This window comes from Thamnophis sirtalis, unplaced genomic scaffold (assembly GCF_051295495.1).
Source record: "Thamnophis sirtalis isolate CommonGarterSnake01/CBP01778 unplaced genomic scaffold, rThaSir2_p1.2 scaffold_4, whole genome shotgun sequence".
In the NCBI taxonomy this organism is placed as follows: Eukaryota; Metazoa; Chordata; class Lepidosauria; order Squamata; family Natricidae; genus Thamnophis; species Thamnophis sirtalis.
The window spans coordinates 104,466,005-104,486,731 of NW_028261384.1; the positions used below are offsets into that span (position 1 = coordinate 104,466,005).

Here is a 20,727-nt window from a genome sequence, read left to right on the forward strand (position 1 = left end):
CTTGAAGCAGATTTTCTCAGAAGCTTTTAATCATCTGGTGGAAAGACCGGGGTCCAACTTTGACTGGCAGATCGAAAAAATTTACCGCGCTAACTCTTGGGTGGCAAAACAGAGGCAACTCCCCCGAGATGTAATTATATATTTTACTACAAGAGAGTTTAGAAACATGATACTACAAGAGTCTTATAATACCAGGCTTCAAATTGGCGGACAGGACTTGATTGTCTTGAAAGAAATACCACCCCAAATGCTAAGAGCCAGGAGAGATTATGCTTTTCTAGTGGAAGAACTCAGAAACCGTCAGATACAGTATAGATGGGATGTACCATTTGGTATCATAATTACATTTGATAAGCAAAAATATTGTCTCAATTCTGTATGGGAAGCCCGAGATTTTTATCATAAGACCCTGAAGGTGGGACACCCTGAATTATCTGGATCTGGAGAAAGACTACAAGAAGGACAAGATAAACAGCAAATCACACAACTACCAGATAAAAAGCACCATTTCCTCCTTCCGGAAGGGCAAGGGACCAGAGAACAAAGATCTAGCCGTATGACTACCAGACGAATGGGAAAACAAGGCATATTGCAACAACCTCAATAATCATCGGCCATTGATCAAGGAGTTATGGTCTGAACTCTTTACAGAAGAGAAAGAAAATATCTCACTATCTCAAACAGTTCAAGAACGATATAATTTGTCTGCAAGAAATTCATATCCAATCAACTGATCAAAAATATCTGTTCAACCCCGAACTTGGTCAATATTTTGTGACCTCTGCTACGGAAAAGAAAAATGGTATAGTTGTATACTTAAGAAAAGACATTAAGGCTGAGTTAATTGAAGCAGATCCCTTTGGAAGATATATCGCATTAGACCTAATTCTAGAAGGGAAAAAGACTTGATGGACAACTTCGAATTGAGAAATGTTTGGCGAGAAAGAAACGCAGAGGCATATGACTTCACCCCTTTTTCTGATGGACATCAATCCCTTTCAAGGATTGATTTTATACAAATCACTAATGATTTATTTTCTAGGGTGAAGAAGACAAAGATTGCGGCGAGGGTCCTCTTGGATCATAACCCAGTCTGGACGGAATTGGGAAGGGTAGTGCAGGCAAGAAGGTCTTGGAGGTCGAATGAGAGTATATTTAGATATGAAAAGTATATTAATGATTGTAAAAAAAATGCCATCTGAATACTTTGTTCTGAATACGAATAAGGGTATATTCATGGAATTTGTAGGGGATGTAAGTAAAGCATATATGAGAGGAGTACTGATGAATATAAACAAAATACATAGACATAAACAAGGACAAAAATGAAAAGAATTGGAAGAGGAAATCAAAAGAAAAATCTGAAATGTATCCAAATTGTGTTATAGAGGGAAGGAGGTACAAAGGGGACAAAATTAAGGGTATAGATATAGACAGATACTTAGATAAAGAGATAATACCCCTAGTTAGAGAAGAGTACAGGCAAAAGTTGAACCAACAAATAACTTCTGGGAAAATCCTGCAGGTAATCAAACAACTAAGATTAGGAACAATGTAAACTGCTTAAAGTTTGTGTAATGGCAAGAAGCTGAGTTCAACGCAGAGATTTTACTGATTTTTTTTCTCTTTCTTTTTTCTTTTTTTTTAAATTTCTTTGGCTTTAATATATCTTAGACTGTGTTTGATAAAAAGCTATACTGTGTATGGGCTCTGGGAAGTCGGGGGGGGGAGGGAGATGGGGTCATAGGGGGGAGGGGGGAGGGGAGAAATATAGTATGTGCCAGATTTTAAAGTAACATGATTGCACTTGTATACTGTTGCATTTTTAATGCTAGTGTAAAAATAAGAAGCTGAATATATTGATAGATAGTAGAAATACACCGAAGGGAGGAGTAGAGGGAAAGAAGAAAGAGGGGTAGAGAGGGTGGGAGAGAGGATCGAAAGGAGGGTGAGATGGAAGGGAGGGAGTGTATTGGGAGAAAGGAGTGATAGAGGGGGAGGGGAAGTAGGAGAGGGGAATGTTGGAGGGGAGAAAGGAAAGTTGGAGGGAGGTGAAAGAAAGGGTGTATGGAGGGTTGAAGTGGTATATTGGGTTTGTATTTTGGGGAGTATTTTTGACAAGGATGGCTGTGTTTATTGTTCAATGTTATATGGCCCCGGTCATGCACAGTATGCTCCGATATCTGGCAAACCCCTTCCCACCCCTCTGTTTTAATACGTATAAGAAACTACTGGGGGAGGATATTTGTTTCCTGTTGTTGACACTTCTAAGCTGGGTTGAAGAGGCTATTGAAGCAAAAGTTTTGACTTGGGTTCTGGAGGCTGCAGGGATTTGGATGGGATGAAACAGGCTAAAGTTGATGACTAAGAAGTAAATGCTTTTTCTTCAGAACCATCCCTGTCTATTGTGATGGATGTTGCTTTCCCAAAGGAGCAGATCTGCAACTTGGGAGTCCTCTTGGATTTGCAGATATTGCTGGATTCTTCATCTTTATCTGGCCAATGCATTATTGTGCCTCTGCCTGGAATAGAAGAGTTGGGCAACTCATGAAGACAAGACTGCTGCAAAGGACTTTAACAGAGATGCTTTAGAAGATTATTTGGAAATCACAGTTGATTAAGAGAGTAGCAACCTACCTGCTGATGAGTGTGTTGCTACAGCCACCTTGCACTTATGTTGTTGGTGCTGCATTGACTTCAGTAGATTTCTAGGTACAATTCAAAGCAGTGTTTTTAGTCTGTAAAGTCCTCCCAAGTTTGGCTCTTAGTATTTTTGGACTGCCAAATTTTAGTGACACAATGTTGGAAGACTCCAGAGACCATCAAAAAGAGATTCATGTGGAGGAGCCAACTTCGCAACGTTACATCGTGCGGACTTGACAGTCCGAATCTGCCGATGACACTTTTGCCCCTGGACGGTCTGGCAGGACCTAACCGTCCCGAAGAGACAGTGACTAGGAAGACAAGACCTTGCTGGTCACAGGGACATCACAAAGTCCCTGATCGATCCAAGGGAAGTACTTCCAACCGGCAGCAAACAGACAGCCCCCAGGCTGACATAGTTGGAGACGGCTCCGGAAAGAAAGAGAAGTGAAAGTGTTCCATCTGGTGAAGTCTTTTTTTTCTTTTAGAAGATTGCTCTAAGAAACTTTTTTCTTAAGCTAAATTAGTCCCTTAAGTAAGAACAAAGTGGCAAATTTAATCGCTATTGGACTGCCTTAGAAAGTTTTTTGCTCTTGCCTGTAATGATGTTTTGTGGATTGAAGTGATTGCAACGTTTTCTGTTCCCCCGCTTGAGGTGAAGGGACTGATCTTTTTTCCTTTATTTCTTTTTACTACTTTAACTTTTTTGGCTTAAATTAAAACTTTTTTTACTTTAATAAACTTCTCCTTCTGTTTGTTATAATATTATATTAAAGATACTTAAGGAAAAAGTTTTAAAAAATAGTTGAATCTGCCATTTGGAAGCCTAAGTCTGAAGCTTTTTTGTTGTAACAATGTATCCTTTGTTCATTCCTATTTGACTACACTGACTTTGCAACAGAAGGGTTTGGAACTTGTTTTTAAAACCTGATAAAGACTCAAGGTCACAAATAGTGTACTGCTGGTGCTACTAGAAAATATTTTGGCAAGAATTGGAAAAGGAAAGAAAATGATAAGAACAATTCTTTTTTGAAAACCATAAAAGAACTTCTGCTTAAGATTTAAAATAAAAATAGATATATTCTTCAAAAAATTGTGACAGGCTAGAGTGGCAGAAATTACCAAATTCCTTTTTTTCTTTTTCTTTATATTTCTTTTTACTCTAAAAAATGGATCAATGCTCAGATGAAGAAAACTTGATAATTCAAAACATTTTGGCTGGACTTCAAAACATCTTAGAAGGATTTGAGAGATTTGACAAGAAATGGGACAGACTATGGGATATCACAAAAAAAGATGATGGGGTTGGAGCCCCAGAAATTAAAGAAGCGAATGAAAGTATAGAAAACAAAGATAAGAAGTTAGATGAACTTATTAATGGAGTAAATGTGAGTGAAGGTGGAAAGAAGGGAAGCTGGAAAAGTGACTTTGATAATTTGGTGCTTCATCCCAAACTCCAAGATGCAGGAGAAAAAGAAAGAGCGAAAAAGATGGAGTTAATAAAATAAATCTATCCAGAAATAAACCTGACAACCAAAGTTAAGCTTACATTAATAACAACTCAAAGGCAACAAAACTACATGAGACATCTTTTAAGCTACAAAGTGCGGAGAGAAGTCTTAAACCCTGGAAAGGTCCTGAAAAGAGAATTGCCACAACAGCTGGCGAGAGAAAAAAGACCATTTTGTTACTGGAAAGACACTGATTAATAATGTTAGTTGATGAAAAAAAGCTAGTTAATTATTGATGATTAATAAGTAAATATTTTAGTACTTTATAGACTGTTCTAGATTACCATTGAATGTTTATTCGTTAACATATAATTTACTATGATACTAATAGTGAAATGATAACCTTAGTTAGGATAAATAACTGGGCCATAAATTGTAATTTAAGATCTGGTGAAAAAAATGTGCAAATCTTACAAATTTTTGTTTAAATCTTGTTATGAAGATATAAATAATTTGAGTCAGAAGAGATGTGATATAAATAAGGAAATGCTAATGTACACTTTTGGTGATTGTTAAGTAGAAATGTTAGCATCTCTTAGATTGTCTTAGATGTTTAATGTTTATTTTCTTAGCACGTAATTAACTAATTTGGGATTGAGGGAAAAGACCTATAAATCTTATTAATAAATCGTTGTTTAAAGATGGCCATAAAGGTATAATCTTGTGTGGGCCTGTGGAAAAGAGAGGTGAGATAAACAGTAAATAATTTTTAGTCAACTACAATAATAACAAGGAAATGTTAATGGATAATATTTAATGATACATACAGGTGTGTTATGGAGGGGGGGGGGGAATGCTTAGATATCTTACTTAACTGAATCTGCTTCAGAATATGTCATAAAGGTGTAATGTTATTAGAGATTTATTGAAATTGCAAATGAATGCCAGTAGGTGGTTGTGTCTTTAAATACAAATGATTCTAGATAAAAACATGTCTAAATAATGGTAATTTAAATGAAAATTGTGGTACAGGGATAGTAAAATACATAATTTTTCTTTCTTGACTTAAAATGTACAATTCAATTTGAATGAAGTATATGTAAGGATTGTGGAAGAAACGCACGGAATATATTTCTAACCAATCGATACAAGATGTAATGAAAGATGATTCCTTTTTTGTGTATGTTTTTGTTTAATTAAAACAATTTAAAAAATTAAAAAAGAGATTCATGGCCACAGATGACTCACCCTGGAACTACTCTATTCTGATTCTTATAAATAGTTCATATATATATATATATATTTATGCACATAATTCATAATTTTAATTCTTTTCCTAAAGGTTGGACCCAGGGTCCTGGAGCTATCATTGGAGAACATTCTCAAATTGGAGAGCGAAAAACTCGGGGAACCACACCTGAAGACAAAAGGACACAGATCAGCCAAGATTTTTCGGGAAGGAGCTTGACTATTGACACTCTGACAGACAATGAAACCCAGATTGTGGTGAGTCTCATGTAAGAAATAATTAACATCTTTAGGAAGTTTTGATCAGACAGAAATCTTTAAGGAAATGTTCCTTGTAAAAAGATGAGGGAGATAGAGAAATTGGAGCCCTTTAAGTGCTGGAAGACTTTAACCACCATTGCCTTTGACTAATGGCTACCTCAGATGAAGGGGATGGAATTTTGTCTCCATTAGTATTTGGAATGCCACAATTCTTCATCCTCATTATAAAACCACAGCTAGGTTGTACAGAAAAAGAGATACACACCAATCCCTCCATGACTCAGCCTGCATTTATCAAACTCATGTAAAGATCAAGAGCCCCATGAATAAAATGCTCCCCATTTTCTTATGGATCATATCTAAATGCCATTTTTCCTCCATTATTTTTTGTTCATTGAGATCAGTGGCTCATAAGTGGAAATATATGGAGGAACCTAAAATCAGGGATTATTTTTAACAGGTGGTTTTAGTCTCTTGAATAGAACATTTCACTGCATGATCATATCAAATCATATCAAATAGTGAACTATATTTTGAGTGGGACCACTCTAGATATAGGGTTTAGGTATATGCTTTCCTAAAAAGACTCTATTCAATACCACCCACCAATAGCACTTCCACTCTCTCCCTGCTTCTCCCACTTCCTTTTTAAAAGCTTAACCCTAATATAGATATGAAAGATGTGCAAGCCCTCTGGAATTCATCAAACCAGTGGTAGATTCCTACTGGTTTGGCCCAGTTCAGGCAAACTGGTAGTAGCTTGGCAGCCTGGGTCGCTGGAACTAGCAGTGAGCCAGGCCTGCCACGCCCCCTAACCGGTTCTTTCAGCAGCGCCATAGATGCCGCCACCTTGTTTTTGCCTTCTGCGCATGTGCAGAGCAATTGTTGTTGTACTGTGACTGCACGTGCAGCGTGCATCAAGCATGCAAAGCACATGCGTAGCATGTCCCTGGGCGAACCAACAGTAGTGACTACCAGAACCCACCCCGGATCAAACATAGAGTTGTCTGATTTGTCAGACTTAAAAAGAGTCTGAACTCGCTAACCCTGAAAGCTGTGAACTCAGCCATCCATGTAATAGTCCTTGTTCCTCTTGGTTAGTTAAAGCTTCCCAAGGGATGACATACAGCTAGGTCCCAATGGAGGTGAATTGACCCTTGTAGGAATGGGTTCCACTGTACTAAAGAAAGCAGATTATTTGGATCCATTTCAGGCAGTTTCAAGCCTTGACAGTACTGAAAGAAGCATTGACTGCAGTATGGAATACCTTTGATGGGTATAGGAATAGGAATAGGAATATTACCTTGAGCCTCTGAGTCTTTTAAATAACAAGTGCAATAATAGTTTTAAAATAAATGCATTTAATCAACTTCCAAGCTATCTTCTTGATGAAAATAAATCCTGCAATTTGATACTGTTTATTACATCTGTCTAGAATTATGTATTTGATGTGAAGAGCTGTTTGTGTGGAGTTCCTGTATGGAACATATTAAAGCAGTTAAAATGTTCCACACAGTCAAAATGTTCATGCGTGCTTCAAGCACACCTGCTCTTTGCAGAATTGGTCACATAAAGATGATAGCTCATTTACTCCTACTGGAGACACATAGATTGTATCTATTTGAACAAAAAGGTCAGGCAAAGCACATACCTTTTCATCAGATTTTGAAAAAATAAACACATTCTATGCAACTGCCAAGAGCTGCTTAAAATGAATTCAGATTCTTTAAAGATGACTTTAATGAATGGAAGCTTTAACACAAGAGATCCAAACTCAAACTTGGAAAGAATTTAATGTCTGCAGATGCTCTTAAGCAGCGGGGCAGCCTGTTTTTTGGAGTCATGGATGGTCCTCCCTTGTTCTGACCGAGGCTTCCCAAGAACATGAAGCAAACTCCTTGTCCCAACAAAAACCCCTTTTATTAATTTACTGTGAATTCTGCTCATTCATGTCCATCAAAGGCTTTCAAGGCAGGATTTGCAGTCACAGACCTTATCTGCCTTGGAGAGCTGACATCTGCAAAACTTGGCAAGGAGTCTCAGAGAGTCATGAGCCAACTAATTGTCTCCTGCAAACTCCACTCTCCTTTCCCTCCTATTTTATTTATTCTGGGAGGGGCTATTCATCGTCCCTGTGGCCTTACTCCCAAGTCAACCCCTGTTCTTTAGCCATGCCCTTCATCTGGCAACTCTGTGCATGCGCACACTGGGAACAGGCTCCAGCTGTTTGTTTGCCTCACTGAAGTCTGACTCTGAAGGCAGCTGATAATTGGCATACGGCCCTGGCCCCCTCTCTGCCTCCGACACAGAGCCCACATCAGAGCCTTCCCCAGATTCCAGGACTGGCCCATGTTCCTCCCCAACCTCCTCACTGTCCGAATCTGCTGCCCGCTCCACTGACTGCTGCAGGCCACAACATCACTGGAGAGTTTTCAAGCAATGATTGGACAATCATTTGTCTCTGATAGTCTCAGGATTTCTGTTTTGTGTAGAGGGTTGGATTAGAAGATCTCCAAGGCCCCTTCCAACTCAGTATCTCTATGAGTAAACCACAATAGTGTAGGCTGAACAAACACAACTATTTTTTTTTATAAATTGTAATGCTTAAGATCAACTTCTAAACTAGAACCAAACAAACCACATTATTGTTTTAGGTCAAGTATAAATCCCTCCACCTGCCCCTATGGTGCTTCATATAGTTTTACATCATTATTTACTTCTTTTCATTGCCAATGAGCTTATTTTGTCTGTTTAATTAAATTTTATTTTATTTACAAAAATAAAAGTAAACATGTACAACTGCCATGGGCTGGATAATGGAGAAGAGATCCAATGGAACAAATAAAGGATATTATTTTTAAGTGTGTGATCCCTGGAAGGAGCAAGAAAGTCAAAATATTCCTAATCTAGGTTGAGAAAAAATTAGAGATCTCTTCACATGGTGGATAGAATGTCTATGGAGAAGTGTAATTTTATTTAAAAATGAAGGTATACAATGACTGATACAGATATTAGTATCCTACTGTTTATGCAATTTGAAGTGAGAGTGTGAACTATTACTAAACGGAACAGTATATTTTAATGAATTGAAATCAATGTAAAAGAAAACGCACACTGCATATTCTCACAGTGTGATGCCAAAAGTGTACATTGCACGCTATAGTTGGGAGCAGGTAATCCTACATACCAAATTATGCTTGTAACTGACTGGCTTCATTTCAGGTCACTATGGGGCAAATATGTACGGTAGCTCTGAAGTGAAAAGTGTATACAGAGAGACGGCATAGTCTCCTTACAGCATGCTGCATGTATCATAGGGAACAGAAGGTTAAACTTCCAAAGAACTGTAGTTGCTATGCAATAACTGGAACTGTAGACATCAAAGCATTCATTGCAAAGAGATAAGTGTTATTTTCTGCTCGTTCTTAAGTCCCAAGCTATTGATAAAAGTTACCATGTTTTCCCGAAAATAAGACAGGGTCTTATTTTCTTTTGACCCCCGAAATAAGTGTTTATTCTTATTTTCGGAGAGGTCTTACTATTTCTGAGGTGCAGGAGGCGGTGAGCGTGGTCACTTCATGCTGTGTTTCAATATTTTGGGGGAGGGCTTATTTTGGGGGGAGAGCTTATTTTAGCGCACACGCTCAAAAGCCCAATTGGGCTTATTATCTGGGGGGTCTTATTTTCAGGGAAACAGGGTAGCTACAGAAAATTTTGGAAGAATTGACAACCCGAGAACAGGTTTAGCAGAAATACATATTCCAAATTAGAGTTATCCAACAAACTAGCCTCCCATCTCCCTTAATGGCAGATAGATAACTTACATGGATCATGATTGTAGGAAGTAAAACAAATACACCAAATAAAAAAATAAAAACAAAAAGCCCCCGGTGTTCACACTGAGCCCCTTCATCAGCAAACAGTTCTTCTCTAGATGCTGTCTGGAACTACTATCTGAGCTGCAGGATTCACTGGCTGGATTAGTGAGAGTCCCTGTGGTTTTTATTGCTCAGGGATTTTAATCTGCAACCTGGTGACTGAGTCCAGGGCAGCTTAGGAGTTCGCAACCATGGCAACCATGGACCTATCCCAAGTCATTGATGGCATGCAGCCACATATTTTTTCTGATTTTTTTTCCTTGGGGAAGTTGTGATGTTACATGGTAGTGGAATATGTTAACATCCGTCCAGAAATAGATCACTTTCTAATTGCCTTCCAGGATCCCGGGATCCCCTACTCAATGGGGAAATAAGATTTATTTGATTGGTTTGCCCCAGGTGATTGCAGAATCCTGCTGGTTTTCAGAAACAGCTCAGGATTTTTTCCTGAGGATCTAATGAGCAGTGAATTGAGGCTTAATATCTTAGTCCCTGAAATGGACAGGGGGTTGGGCACTGTTCATCACACCCCTATTTAAAACATCATCTCTATGTGATCTCTCTCTGCCCATTGATTCCCGGGGTGCATCTTGATTTACTAAGCCTTTTGGAAATGAAGTACAAGGAAAGACACCTGGAGGGTCATTGAAGGAAGACCAAACATCAGTAAGAACCACCCCCTCCTTTTAATGGAAGATTGTTGAAAAGGACTGCAGTTACCAAAGACCTTGGAGGAAGTGGATTATCTAGATTTATTTCAGGCCAACTTTAGGCTGGGATTCAGTATGGAGGCAGCATTACTCTTACTGATGACCTGTAGTGGAGCGAGGATGGAGGTGGTGCAAATGTCCTTGTGGTCCTTGACCTTCAACAGCTTTTGATAGGATATCTTTCTAGGCCACCTGTGGATATTGGGGGAATTAGGGGCACTGTTTTATGGTGCTTGTCTTCCTTTTCCAGTTCCACTTGGAGTTTACTTCCTAGGTCCCTCCTTTGTGTGGGTCAATGGTCTCTCCCCTCCTATTTAAAACCTACGTGAAACTACTGAATTAAATTATCTGCCAGTTTGAAGTTTGGTATTATCAGAATGCTGATGGTAGCCAATTGTATCTTTTGATCCCAAATTGATCGACGTATGCCAATGCCTGGAGGCTGTGGAAACTTGCATGGAGATGAATCAGTTTGACTTAATCCTGTTAAGATAAGTGGCTGTGAATATTAGGGTCACCAAGATTTGGGGATTTTCCATCTCTTCCCCAATTAAGATCTTTCCTTAAGTTCATAACTCCTGCTCAAACCAAGTGGGTCATGGGTTGTCTAGTTACCATAAAGCTGTACAGGGCATAGGGCCAACTCACCCCCAAGTTTTCTCCACAGCTGGTGTGGTCCAGAAGAATGAGTGCACTTGGGTCACTTTGATGCATGCCATATTATGTGACCCATGAAGCACAGCTTCTCTGTCATGGCACTTGACTTCTGGGATGGGGTTCCCCTGTGCCATTTCTGTTGCTCCCATCCTAATTCAGGAGAACTTAAAGGCTGTCAGTCTTCTCAGGGTGCATACAGTTCCTCATGGCATGCGTTTTACACAAATTGTGTATTGAACGGGTAGATTTCCATCTTATTTATCTATCTTGTATGGAGTGATATTGGATTTTTATATTTTGTTATTATATTGTAATATGTGAATTAGACAGCACCTAAATTGAATTCAGTATGGCTGGATTCATACATTAAATTAAGCCATTAGGTATTTTTCTTGTTTATGGCATTAGTATACTGTGTGAATCCAACCACTGTGGTTTGTATTGTGAATGATGGCTTTTTGTGTTGTGTGAACGCTTCTAATTTAGTCATCAGCTAAACAACTTAACAATGATGCATAAATTCAGCCAATTATACAGATGAAAGTGATGTAGTAGTTAGAATGTTCAGATGGAACTAGGCAGGTTCTCCTAACTTATCCATAGAGCTGTTTACATGACTTTGGGCTGGTCGTGAGGCAAAATACTGTTGGAAGAAATGTCCTTCTGGTTCAGCTCCAAGTGAGGGAAAAGACACTGGAGACATGGAAGCTGCTTGGAAAGATGGTTTAATGGTGGACAGGACCACATGGCTTGAATCCTGAACAGAAAAGGTGATCACATGCTTCAATGTTGGATGAAGAAGAAAGAGAAGGGCGGGCTAAAAGTTCCTGGCTTTACACCCTCTGTTCAGCCCCACCTCTGTTTCCTGTTCCTGTGTAAGAAATGTATTCTGATTGGTGGTCAGACTCCCATGGGGCCAAGTTTGAGTTTTCAGATGCCATGTGGTGAGTTTCTATGGATATTATCATGCCTTAATCCTATCACTCTGGAGCTAAAGGGGAGCACTCTTTCTTATGTAGAATAGACTGACTTGGGCATCTTAATGGCCCATTAAGGAAAATGGGGGCTATTAAGAATGAGTCTGTCTTGGCTTCCGGTGGGCGGAGCCTGACAGAGGGTTGTTATCTTTAACAGCTCTGGAATCTTGGCAACGTTAATCTGTCTAAACAGCAATCTATCAAGCTGTTTGGCAGTTTATTTATCCTCTCTTCGGGCTTAGAAGAGAGAGATGAGAAGCTATGCATCAGAAGCTTTCCAACTAGCCCTTTTCAGCCTAAATGCTGGGAGGAAGGGGGAAGGCACCGGCTGCATCATGGCAGCTCCGAGCCGGGATTCATTCTGCCTTTTGTTGCAGAACTAAGGTTTTTGCTCATCCTCAGCACAATGATTTATTATGGACTTCAAGCCGAGCTGAACCAATACCTGTGAACATCTTAATTGTATGTATAAATCCTTAGCTCCATTTGCAAAGAATTCCTTCTGCTGATTACTTGTTGAAAGTTCTATAAAAATGGCGCCGAGCTGTGTAGGAGGGGCATGTCTCAGATAGAACTTTTGCGAAGCCTAAAAGTGATTTATTACCAAGAAGTGATTTATTATCAAACCAAATAGCAATTGCTGTATAATTGGACTGCCTGGACTTTTTAACTGACTAAAGAAGATTAAGTTTGAGATGGCTTCTAAGCAAAATTCCCCCCCCTCCTCCTCCCGCATCGAAAAGTGCCGGAAATTCACCAGCACCTTCTGCTAAAATACAATCATCACTCCCTTCTACACCCTGACAAGGGAAATTCTGCAGAACGAATTACTCGATGTGTTAAAAAATCATGCTGTTACAATGGAAGCAAAACTTAAGGAAGAGATAGCTGCTTTAACAAACAGATGTCTGAAGAACTTATGACATGTAACCAAATGATTAGAGGGGACTTTCTGACGGCTCTGAATTCGCTAGTTGGTTATGCACAGAGCCTTGAAGAAAAGTTAGAAGATCTTAGTGACTCTAATAAGAACTTGGTAATGAAGATGGAGGCCATCCAGCAAAAGGTTAGCGATGCAGAAAATGAAATCATAATGCTACAGTATAGGCAAATGGAATTTGCTTTAAGGGGCCTCCCTGAAAATACACAAGAGAACCTGAAACAGATTCTCTCTGAAGCCTTCGACCTGATGGCGGGAAGGTCAGGCGGGAATCTTGATTGGCAAATCGAAAAGGTTTACCGCGTTAATTCCTCACTGGCAAAACAAAAACAATTACCAAGAGATATAGTGGTCTACTTCGCCACTAGAGATGTGAGAAATACAATATTACAGGAATCCTACAAAAATAAGCTTCAAATCGGGGGTCGGGAGGTGACTGTCTTGAAGGAGATACCACCTAAAATGCTAAGATCTAGGAAAGACTATGCCTTTTTAGTGGAAGAGATTAAAAATCGCCAGATACAGTTTAGATGGGATGCACCAACCAGCATCGCATTTAGCTACCTTGGAAAAAGACATCGCCTCAATACAGTATGGAAGGCACAAGATTTCTACACCAACGTACTGAAGGGTGGACAACCCTCTTCCTCTAGATCTAGACAAAGAGAACAAGAAGGATATGATGGAGAGCAAACCACTCAAGTTTTAACAAGGGGGGGTCAACTTGTTCTTTCAGAGGTACAAGAAGCTAAAGAACAAAGACAAGACTGCGTGGTCACCAGATGAATGGAACAGGAATTAAGAAAGCAACGTACACAAGCCACCGTTCAGGAGCATACAGGTGTCACATCAGAAACAGTGGGAGGAGCTAGGCCAAAGGTTAAATTCCAAGATGTTCAGATGGCTATTAAAAAGTTTCAGGGGGCTAATGATGGTAACTAAGTCTCTAATATGGAATGTTAAGCGATTGGATTAATTTAGCAGGAAATGGAGTGCTCAGTATTGAAGGGTTTGATTTGGTATATGGCTGCTTGTTTGCTGTATAATTAAGAGGTGGATGAGAATTTTAAAGGTCATGCTCTGGGGAATGCCTTGCTATGGGTTGGGAAAAAACATCAATATTAATTAAATGACATGGTAGATTTATAAAAAGGTTAGGGTATTCTGGATAAAAATATGATGGATTATGTAAAATGTTCTAAAAAAAACCCACTTTTTTTTGTTATGTATAATTACTGACTGTACAGCAGTAGAGATTAACTTGACTTTGCATTTGATAACTGCAGCTAGATTGTTGGTGGCGTAATACTGGAAGAAGATTTGTTTACTATCTAGGAATGGACATTGAAAATCACAAACTTAGCAGAGATGGCTAAAATATTTGCATATTTCAAGGATAATTCAAACGAGAGATATAAACGAGACTGGGAAAAATGGATTGACTATATTCAAAATAAATATGGGTCTAGGAAATTTCAGATAGCTTATGATTAAGATCAAAAAGGATACAAATTGTTTATAGTTAGCCTAGCAAGGAGGAGCTAAGCTCAATTCAAAGATGTTATTAACTTTCTACGTTTTCTTTAAGTATATCTTAAACTGTTTTTGTTAAAGATTTATACCTTGTATTGGTTCTGAGAAGTCAGGGTGGGGGAAGGTTGGGGGGGTTGGGGGGAGGGTGGGAGGGAGTGGAGTTTACTAAGTTGGAGGAGGAATGTTGGATGATTGTACATGTATACTGCTATTTTTTCTTTTTTATGTATATTGAAATGGAATTATAAATACCATCAACACAAAAGGGAGTTTGCTCAGAAGCTGAAATACACCAAGTGAATTAGAGGAAGAGTGGGAAGTAGAGGAGAGAAGAAAGATAGGAAGAGAGGGATGGGAAGAGGGTGAAGGGGAAAGATGAGGTGTATAAGGAGGAGTGGTAAGGGGAGAGAGTAGAAGGAGAAAGGAAGGAGAAGTAGAGTAGAAAATGATGGAGGGAAGACAGAATGTAGAAAGGGGGAGGAGAGAAGGGGAAGAAAGTGTCGGATAAGGTATAAATATGGTGTATGGAGAGCAAAGAGCCAATAACTGGGTTTTTCTTCTTTTTTTTCTTTGGTAGTTGATGGTAAGATGAATTGATGTAAGTACTTAATAATACAACTTGATATTGACTATGTAATAGTATACATGTGATTATATGCTATGAAAATGGAAAATAAAAACTTTTTATGATAAAAAAAAAGAATGAATCTGTCTCCTGCCTAAAAACATGTTTCTCCATTTCTGATCCAGGGAAATGTAATATTCTGCCTTTTCAATATTTCCTAGGATATTTCATTTTTCTAGGAGAGAGGTGAATGCTAACTTCTTACAATACAAAATAATCTTAAATATTAAGATTTAAGCTCCACAGACATATGGAAGGACATGAATGTAAGCAATACTTTAAAAATAAATATCTTTATGCTTTTAAAACATCCGATATATGCCTGCTGCTTAAATCTTCTTCCCTTTAATTTCTGCCAGCAATAGATTCCAAGGTTTAGGAAATTTGTCCCACAACTAGATTCTTGTTAGAAAAACATTTAACAACAAAAGTACCTATTAGTTGACTCTGATTGGAAGTTAGCAGTAGTATGAGAGAATTTGCACTGCAGGCAAAGCATACCACGAGACCTTAACTGATCTCCGAGAGTCAGAGCCAAATTTAGCAGCTTATGCTGAGATGATGGGGAGGCAACATGTCAGAATCTTCAGATGAACTGAGCCAAGTAGAACAAGGCTGCTTTCCAAAACTTAGTAATGGATGACTTAGAAGAGGCCATGAGTATCTCCATAGAAAGGGAGTGGGAGGGGAGGGGGAGTAGATCACAGCTTGGATGTAATGGTGACAATGTCCTCATTATAATTTCTTGGGGAAAACTTGGGTGTCATCTCATCTCCAAACTGGGTTCTGAAATATTTTATTTCCTCATTCGCAATCATGATTTTTCAAATATTGCTTCATATTGAGTTCCCTAGGTTGATGGTCCTGGGGGACTTTAATTTGCCGTCGCTCGGTGAAAACTCTGATGGGGCGCAGGAGTTCATGGCTTCCATGACAGCCATGGGCTTGACCCAAGTAATTCGAGGCCCAACCCACTCAGCGGGACACATGCTTGACCTTGTATTTCTCTCGGAGCAGTGGATTTGTGATCTTGGTCTGAGGGGGAGCGACATCATACCCCTGTCGTGGTCAGACCATTGCCTACTGAGGCTCGACTTCCGGAGGCCAAAACCCCACTGTAGGGAGGAGGAACCGACCAGGTGGTTCCGCCCCAGGCGTCTTATGGAGCCGTCAAGGTTCCAGACAGAGCTTGGGGTTATTCCTGACACTTTCGCCCACAGTCCGGTGGAGACTCTGGCTGCTGCGTGGCACTCGGCAGCGTCGGAGGCCCTCGACCGGATTGCGCCACTGCGGCTCCTCCGAGGCGGCGGATCCCGGAGACCCCCTTGGTTCACCGAGGAGCTCCGGGAGATGAAGCGCCGGAGGAGATGCCTAGAGCACCGTTGGAGGTCCGATAAGTCCGAATCGAACCGAGCAATGGTAACCACCTGCACCAGGGAATATACCAGAGCACTTAGGGCAGCAAAAAGATCGCACATAGCCACCCTGGTCGCATCCGCTGAGTCTCGTCCAGCCGCCCTGTTTAGGATAACCCGCTCCCTATTGAACAAAAGGGAGACGGGGGAACCCCTGCAGGGCAGAGCTGAAGAATATGCCCAATTCCTAGCGGACAAAATTGCTCGGTTTCGGTCGGACTTGGACTCCACACCTGCAGTTCCAGCCGAGGCACAGGGGGACCAAGTAGAACAGCGCTGGGTTGAGTTTCAGGACGTTACCCCCGGGGATGTGGACAAGGCCATGGGAGCTGTAAGTTCCTCCACCTGTGTTCTGGATCCGTGTCCCTCATGGCTGGTTACTAACTGCAGTGAGGTGACACGAGGCTGGATCCAGGCGGTTGTAACCGCCTCCCTTCGGGAGGGGCACTTCCCCGCCGCACTTAAAGCGGCGGTGGTGAGACCCCTCCTGAAGAAACCATCCTTGGATCCAGCTGTTCTTAACAGCTATCGTCCGGTCTCCAACCTTCCCTTTTTGGGGAAGGTTGTTGAGAAGGTGGTGGCCTTCCAGCTCCAACGGTCCTTGGAGGAAGCAAACTATCTAGACCCCTTCCAGTCAGGCTTCAGACCCGGTTACAGCACAGAAACCGCCTTGGTCGCATTGATGGATGATCTTTGGAGAGCCAGAGATGAAGGACATTCCTCCATCCTGGTCCTCCTTGACCTCTCAGCGGCTTTCGATACCATCGACCATGGTATCCTTCTGCGACGACTGCGGGGGGTGGGGGTGGGAGGCACCGTGCTACGGTGGTTCTCCTCCTACCTCTCGGACAGGTCGCAGTCGGTGTTAGTGGGGGGGCAGAGATCGTCCCCTAGGCCCCTAAATTATGGGGTGCCGCAGGGCTCGGTCTTATCCCCCCTACTATTTAACATCTACATGAAACCGCTGGGAGAGATCATCCGCAGGCACGGGATTAGATACCATCAATATGCGGACGATACTCAATTGTATCTGTCCGCCCCGTGCCAAATCAATGAAGCGGTTGATGTGATGAGCCGGGGCCTTGAGGCCGTCATGGACTGGATGAGGGTTAACAAGCTTGTGCTCAACCCAGAAAAGACCGAGTGGCTGTTGTGTTTTCCTCCCAAAGATTTGGCCAATATTCCAACACTCAGGCTGGGGGGTCAAATTTTACACCCCTCAGAGAGGGTTCGCAACTTGGGAGTCCTCCTGGATCCACAGCTGTCATTCGACCATCACTTAACGGCTGTGACCAGGGGGGCATTCGCCCAGGTACGCCTGGTGCGCCAGTTGCGACCCTACCTGAATCGGGAGGCTCTCACAACAGTCACTCGGGCCCTTGTGACCTCTAGGCTGGAATACTGCAATGTGCTCTACATGGGGCTGCCCTTGAGGAGCATCCGGCGACTTCAGCTAGTGCAGAACGCAGCCGCGCGAGTGATTGCGGGTGCACCTCGATTCACCCGCATAACACCTATCCTCCGCGAGCTGCGCTGGCTACTTGTCGATCTCCGGATGCGCTTCAAGGTGCTATTAATCACCCATAAAGCCCTACATGGCAGTGGATCTGGATACTTGAGAGACCGCCTTCTGCCAATTACTTCCCTGCGACCTATAAGATCCCATAGACTAGGCCTCCTCCGCATCCCATCAGCCAGCCAGTGTCAGCTGGCAACTACAAGGAGGAGGGCCTTCTCAGCAGTAGCCCCGACCCTTTGGAACGAGCTCCCCGTGGAGATTCGTACCCTCTCCACCGTCCAAGCCTTCCGCATAGCCTTGAAGAACTGGCTCGCCCGTCAGGCCTGGGGATAAGGATTGTTACCCCGCCCGAATGATGAATGTATGTTGTCTATTATTTTATTATATGTTGTTATCTTAATGTTGTATCCCCCCTTTCCTGGTTTTGTGTGAGCCGCCCTGAGTCCCCTCAGGGAAAAGGGCGGCCTACAAATGCTAATAAACCTAAACCTAAACCATATGCTATTACTTGCATGTTGCTATCACTCGAAATCGAAAAAATGGTGTTAACGTGTCATTTTTGGGTTATTGCACAGCTGAGCAAATGCTGAACTGCTTTGCAAAATCTAGCCTCCTATCTGACTCCCATACAGGTTGATAATTTTTTAAAATTACATTAAACTCCTCAAAGTATGTTACTTGACAAAAGTAACATACCTTTCTCTCAGTGCACCTGGTTTTGCAAAATAATGAAGTAGAACCAGTGGTTCACATATTCCCATCTGACTGCCGAATAGGCTTCAGGCTATTTTAACAACAACAACAACAAAAATGCCAGTATTTTAATATATTTTTTTAATCAGCTCAGGATCCAGCTGTTTTTCAGAAATTAACCAAATTCTGTATAACTATTTTTATTCCATGTCAACTGATATTTAAAGTGAATTAACTTTTTCACTTTCCTTTTTTCTTGGTGCCTTAGGAATACTCCCTAGGTCAGTGAATGGTGCTCTGCCCGGCTGGAGAGCGGGTTTGCCAGGGGGCTGCTCATGAGCATGGTCACCTCATGGTTGCTTCGCCCCTGAGGCTGTGCCCGGCTCTTCGAGAGCCTGCTTGCAAGGGATCATCCGCTCGGCAACTCCCCCCTCCAGCCAAGCAGAACACCATTCCCCAACCTAGTGGTACCCTGAAGGTGCCAAGCAACATGAGTGTCTTTCTTCCCCTCCAGCTTCCGTGGCTTGGTGCCTTTGGGATACCGCTAGGTCGGTGAGCGGTGCTCTGCCTGGCCGAAGGGGGGGTTGTCCAGGGAGCTTATTTTTGGGGTGGGGCAAGGCTTTAGTTTCAGGACATGTTGTATTTTTGGGAAAACACAGTAGTATGAGAGTAAATAGACTCCCCAACTCTACCTCAACTGGCACTTGGTCACCTATTTTTATTCCCAACAATCTAATATTGTGTCAGTTTCCCTGTTTTTTTTTAAATAGCTAGGAAGTTTTGTTTTAAATCACTGCCTGCTGATTATTTGAATCAACCATGGTTGTATATTGCTCCATAAGGGTGAATTGACTGCTCTGTGGAGCAACTGATGATCAATAGCAATATATATATAGCAATAGCAGTAGACTTATATACCGCTTCATAGGCCTTTCAGGCCTCTCTAAGCGGTTTACAGAGAGTCAGCATATTGCCCCCAACAATCTGGGTCCTCATTTTACCCACCTCGGAAGGATGGAAGGCTGAGTCAACCTTAAGCCGGTGAGATTTGAACAGCCGAACTGCTGATCTAGCAGTAGCCTGCAGTGCTGCATTTAACCACTGCGCCACCTTGGCTCTTAGATCAGTTATGTTAGGCAAACATGCAGCCATATATATGTGGCTGGCCTACTCCACATTTCATCAATTCAACAAGGTCTTTGGATGGGAACCCAGAGGTATGTCTTCTCTGATCCAGTATGAAACATTTTCCTCAAACATCTGAGATTCAGCTGGCCCTGACCTTTAAGAAAGCTCTGAAGACTACATTCTTCCCCCAGGCATTGGGCCAAGATGTTTGATCAACCCAGTATAAATATGGGTGGTTTGTGATTTGTTCCTGACACATTATATATTTTATCAATGTACACACACACACACACACACACACACACACACATGAATCTCTTATCTGCAAAGTCCCTTGATGAATGGGCAGCAGCATATGAGTTAAATTAATGAATACTGTTGGAAGAAATGTCCTTCTGGGTTCAGTTCCAAGTGGGGAAACATGGAGGCTGCTTGGAATGGTGAACAGGATCACATGCCTTGAGCACCTGAACAGAAAAGGGGGATCACATGCTTCCAGATGTTGTGTGAAGAAGAAAAAAAGAGACTGAGATGCTGAAAGTTCCTGGTTTTATGCCCTCTCTGGCCTTTGATCTTGATCTTGTATTCTGATTGGTTGTCAGACTTCCATGGGGCCATGTAAGGGCAACTCTGTAAGCTGAGTCCATGTCTGGTTGAGCATTGCTTCTTCCCAGGTGACCTATGGTAAGAAGGGTAAACGACTAATACTCTCATGCCTTAATCCCATCTCCCTGGAGCTGAAGGGGAGATATTTGTTATGTAGAATAGATTGTCCCAGGCTTTTTAACAGCTCATTGACAAAGGTGGGGGGTATTAAGAGTGAGTCTGCTTCCTGCCTAAAAACATGTTTCTCCATTTCTGATCCAGGGAAATATAACAGTCTGAATTTTCATCATTTCCCAGGATATTTTTCTAGGAGAGAGGCAGGTTTTAACTTCCTACAATACTAAATAAATGAATATATAATAAATAAATAATCTTAACCCAACTACATCATACATAGATCCTTTCAAATACAAAAACTATATTTTGATTGGGCCCTCAAGCAG

The 20,727-nt window shown here is 41.5% G+C and overlaps 1 protein-coding gene across 2 annotated transcripts in view; it reads left to right on the plus strand.

Annotated features, from left to right (window-relative positions):
- Nucleotides 1-20,727, plus strand: part of PLXDC1 (plexin domain containing 1) — a 76,043-nt gene that overhangs the window by 21,197 nt on the left and 34,119 nt on the right. For both annotated transcript variants that reach the window (XM_014065744.2, XM_014065748.2), the window contains exon 2: nt 5,437-5,600. In XM_014065744.2, the coding sequence (XP_013921219.1) occupies nt 5,437-5,600 (164 nt within the window). The remainder of the gene's footprint in view (nt 1-5,436; nt 5,601-20,727) is intronic.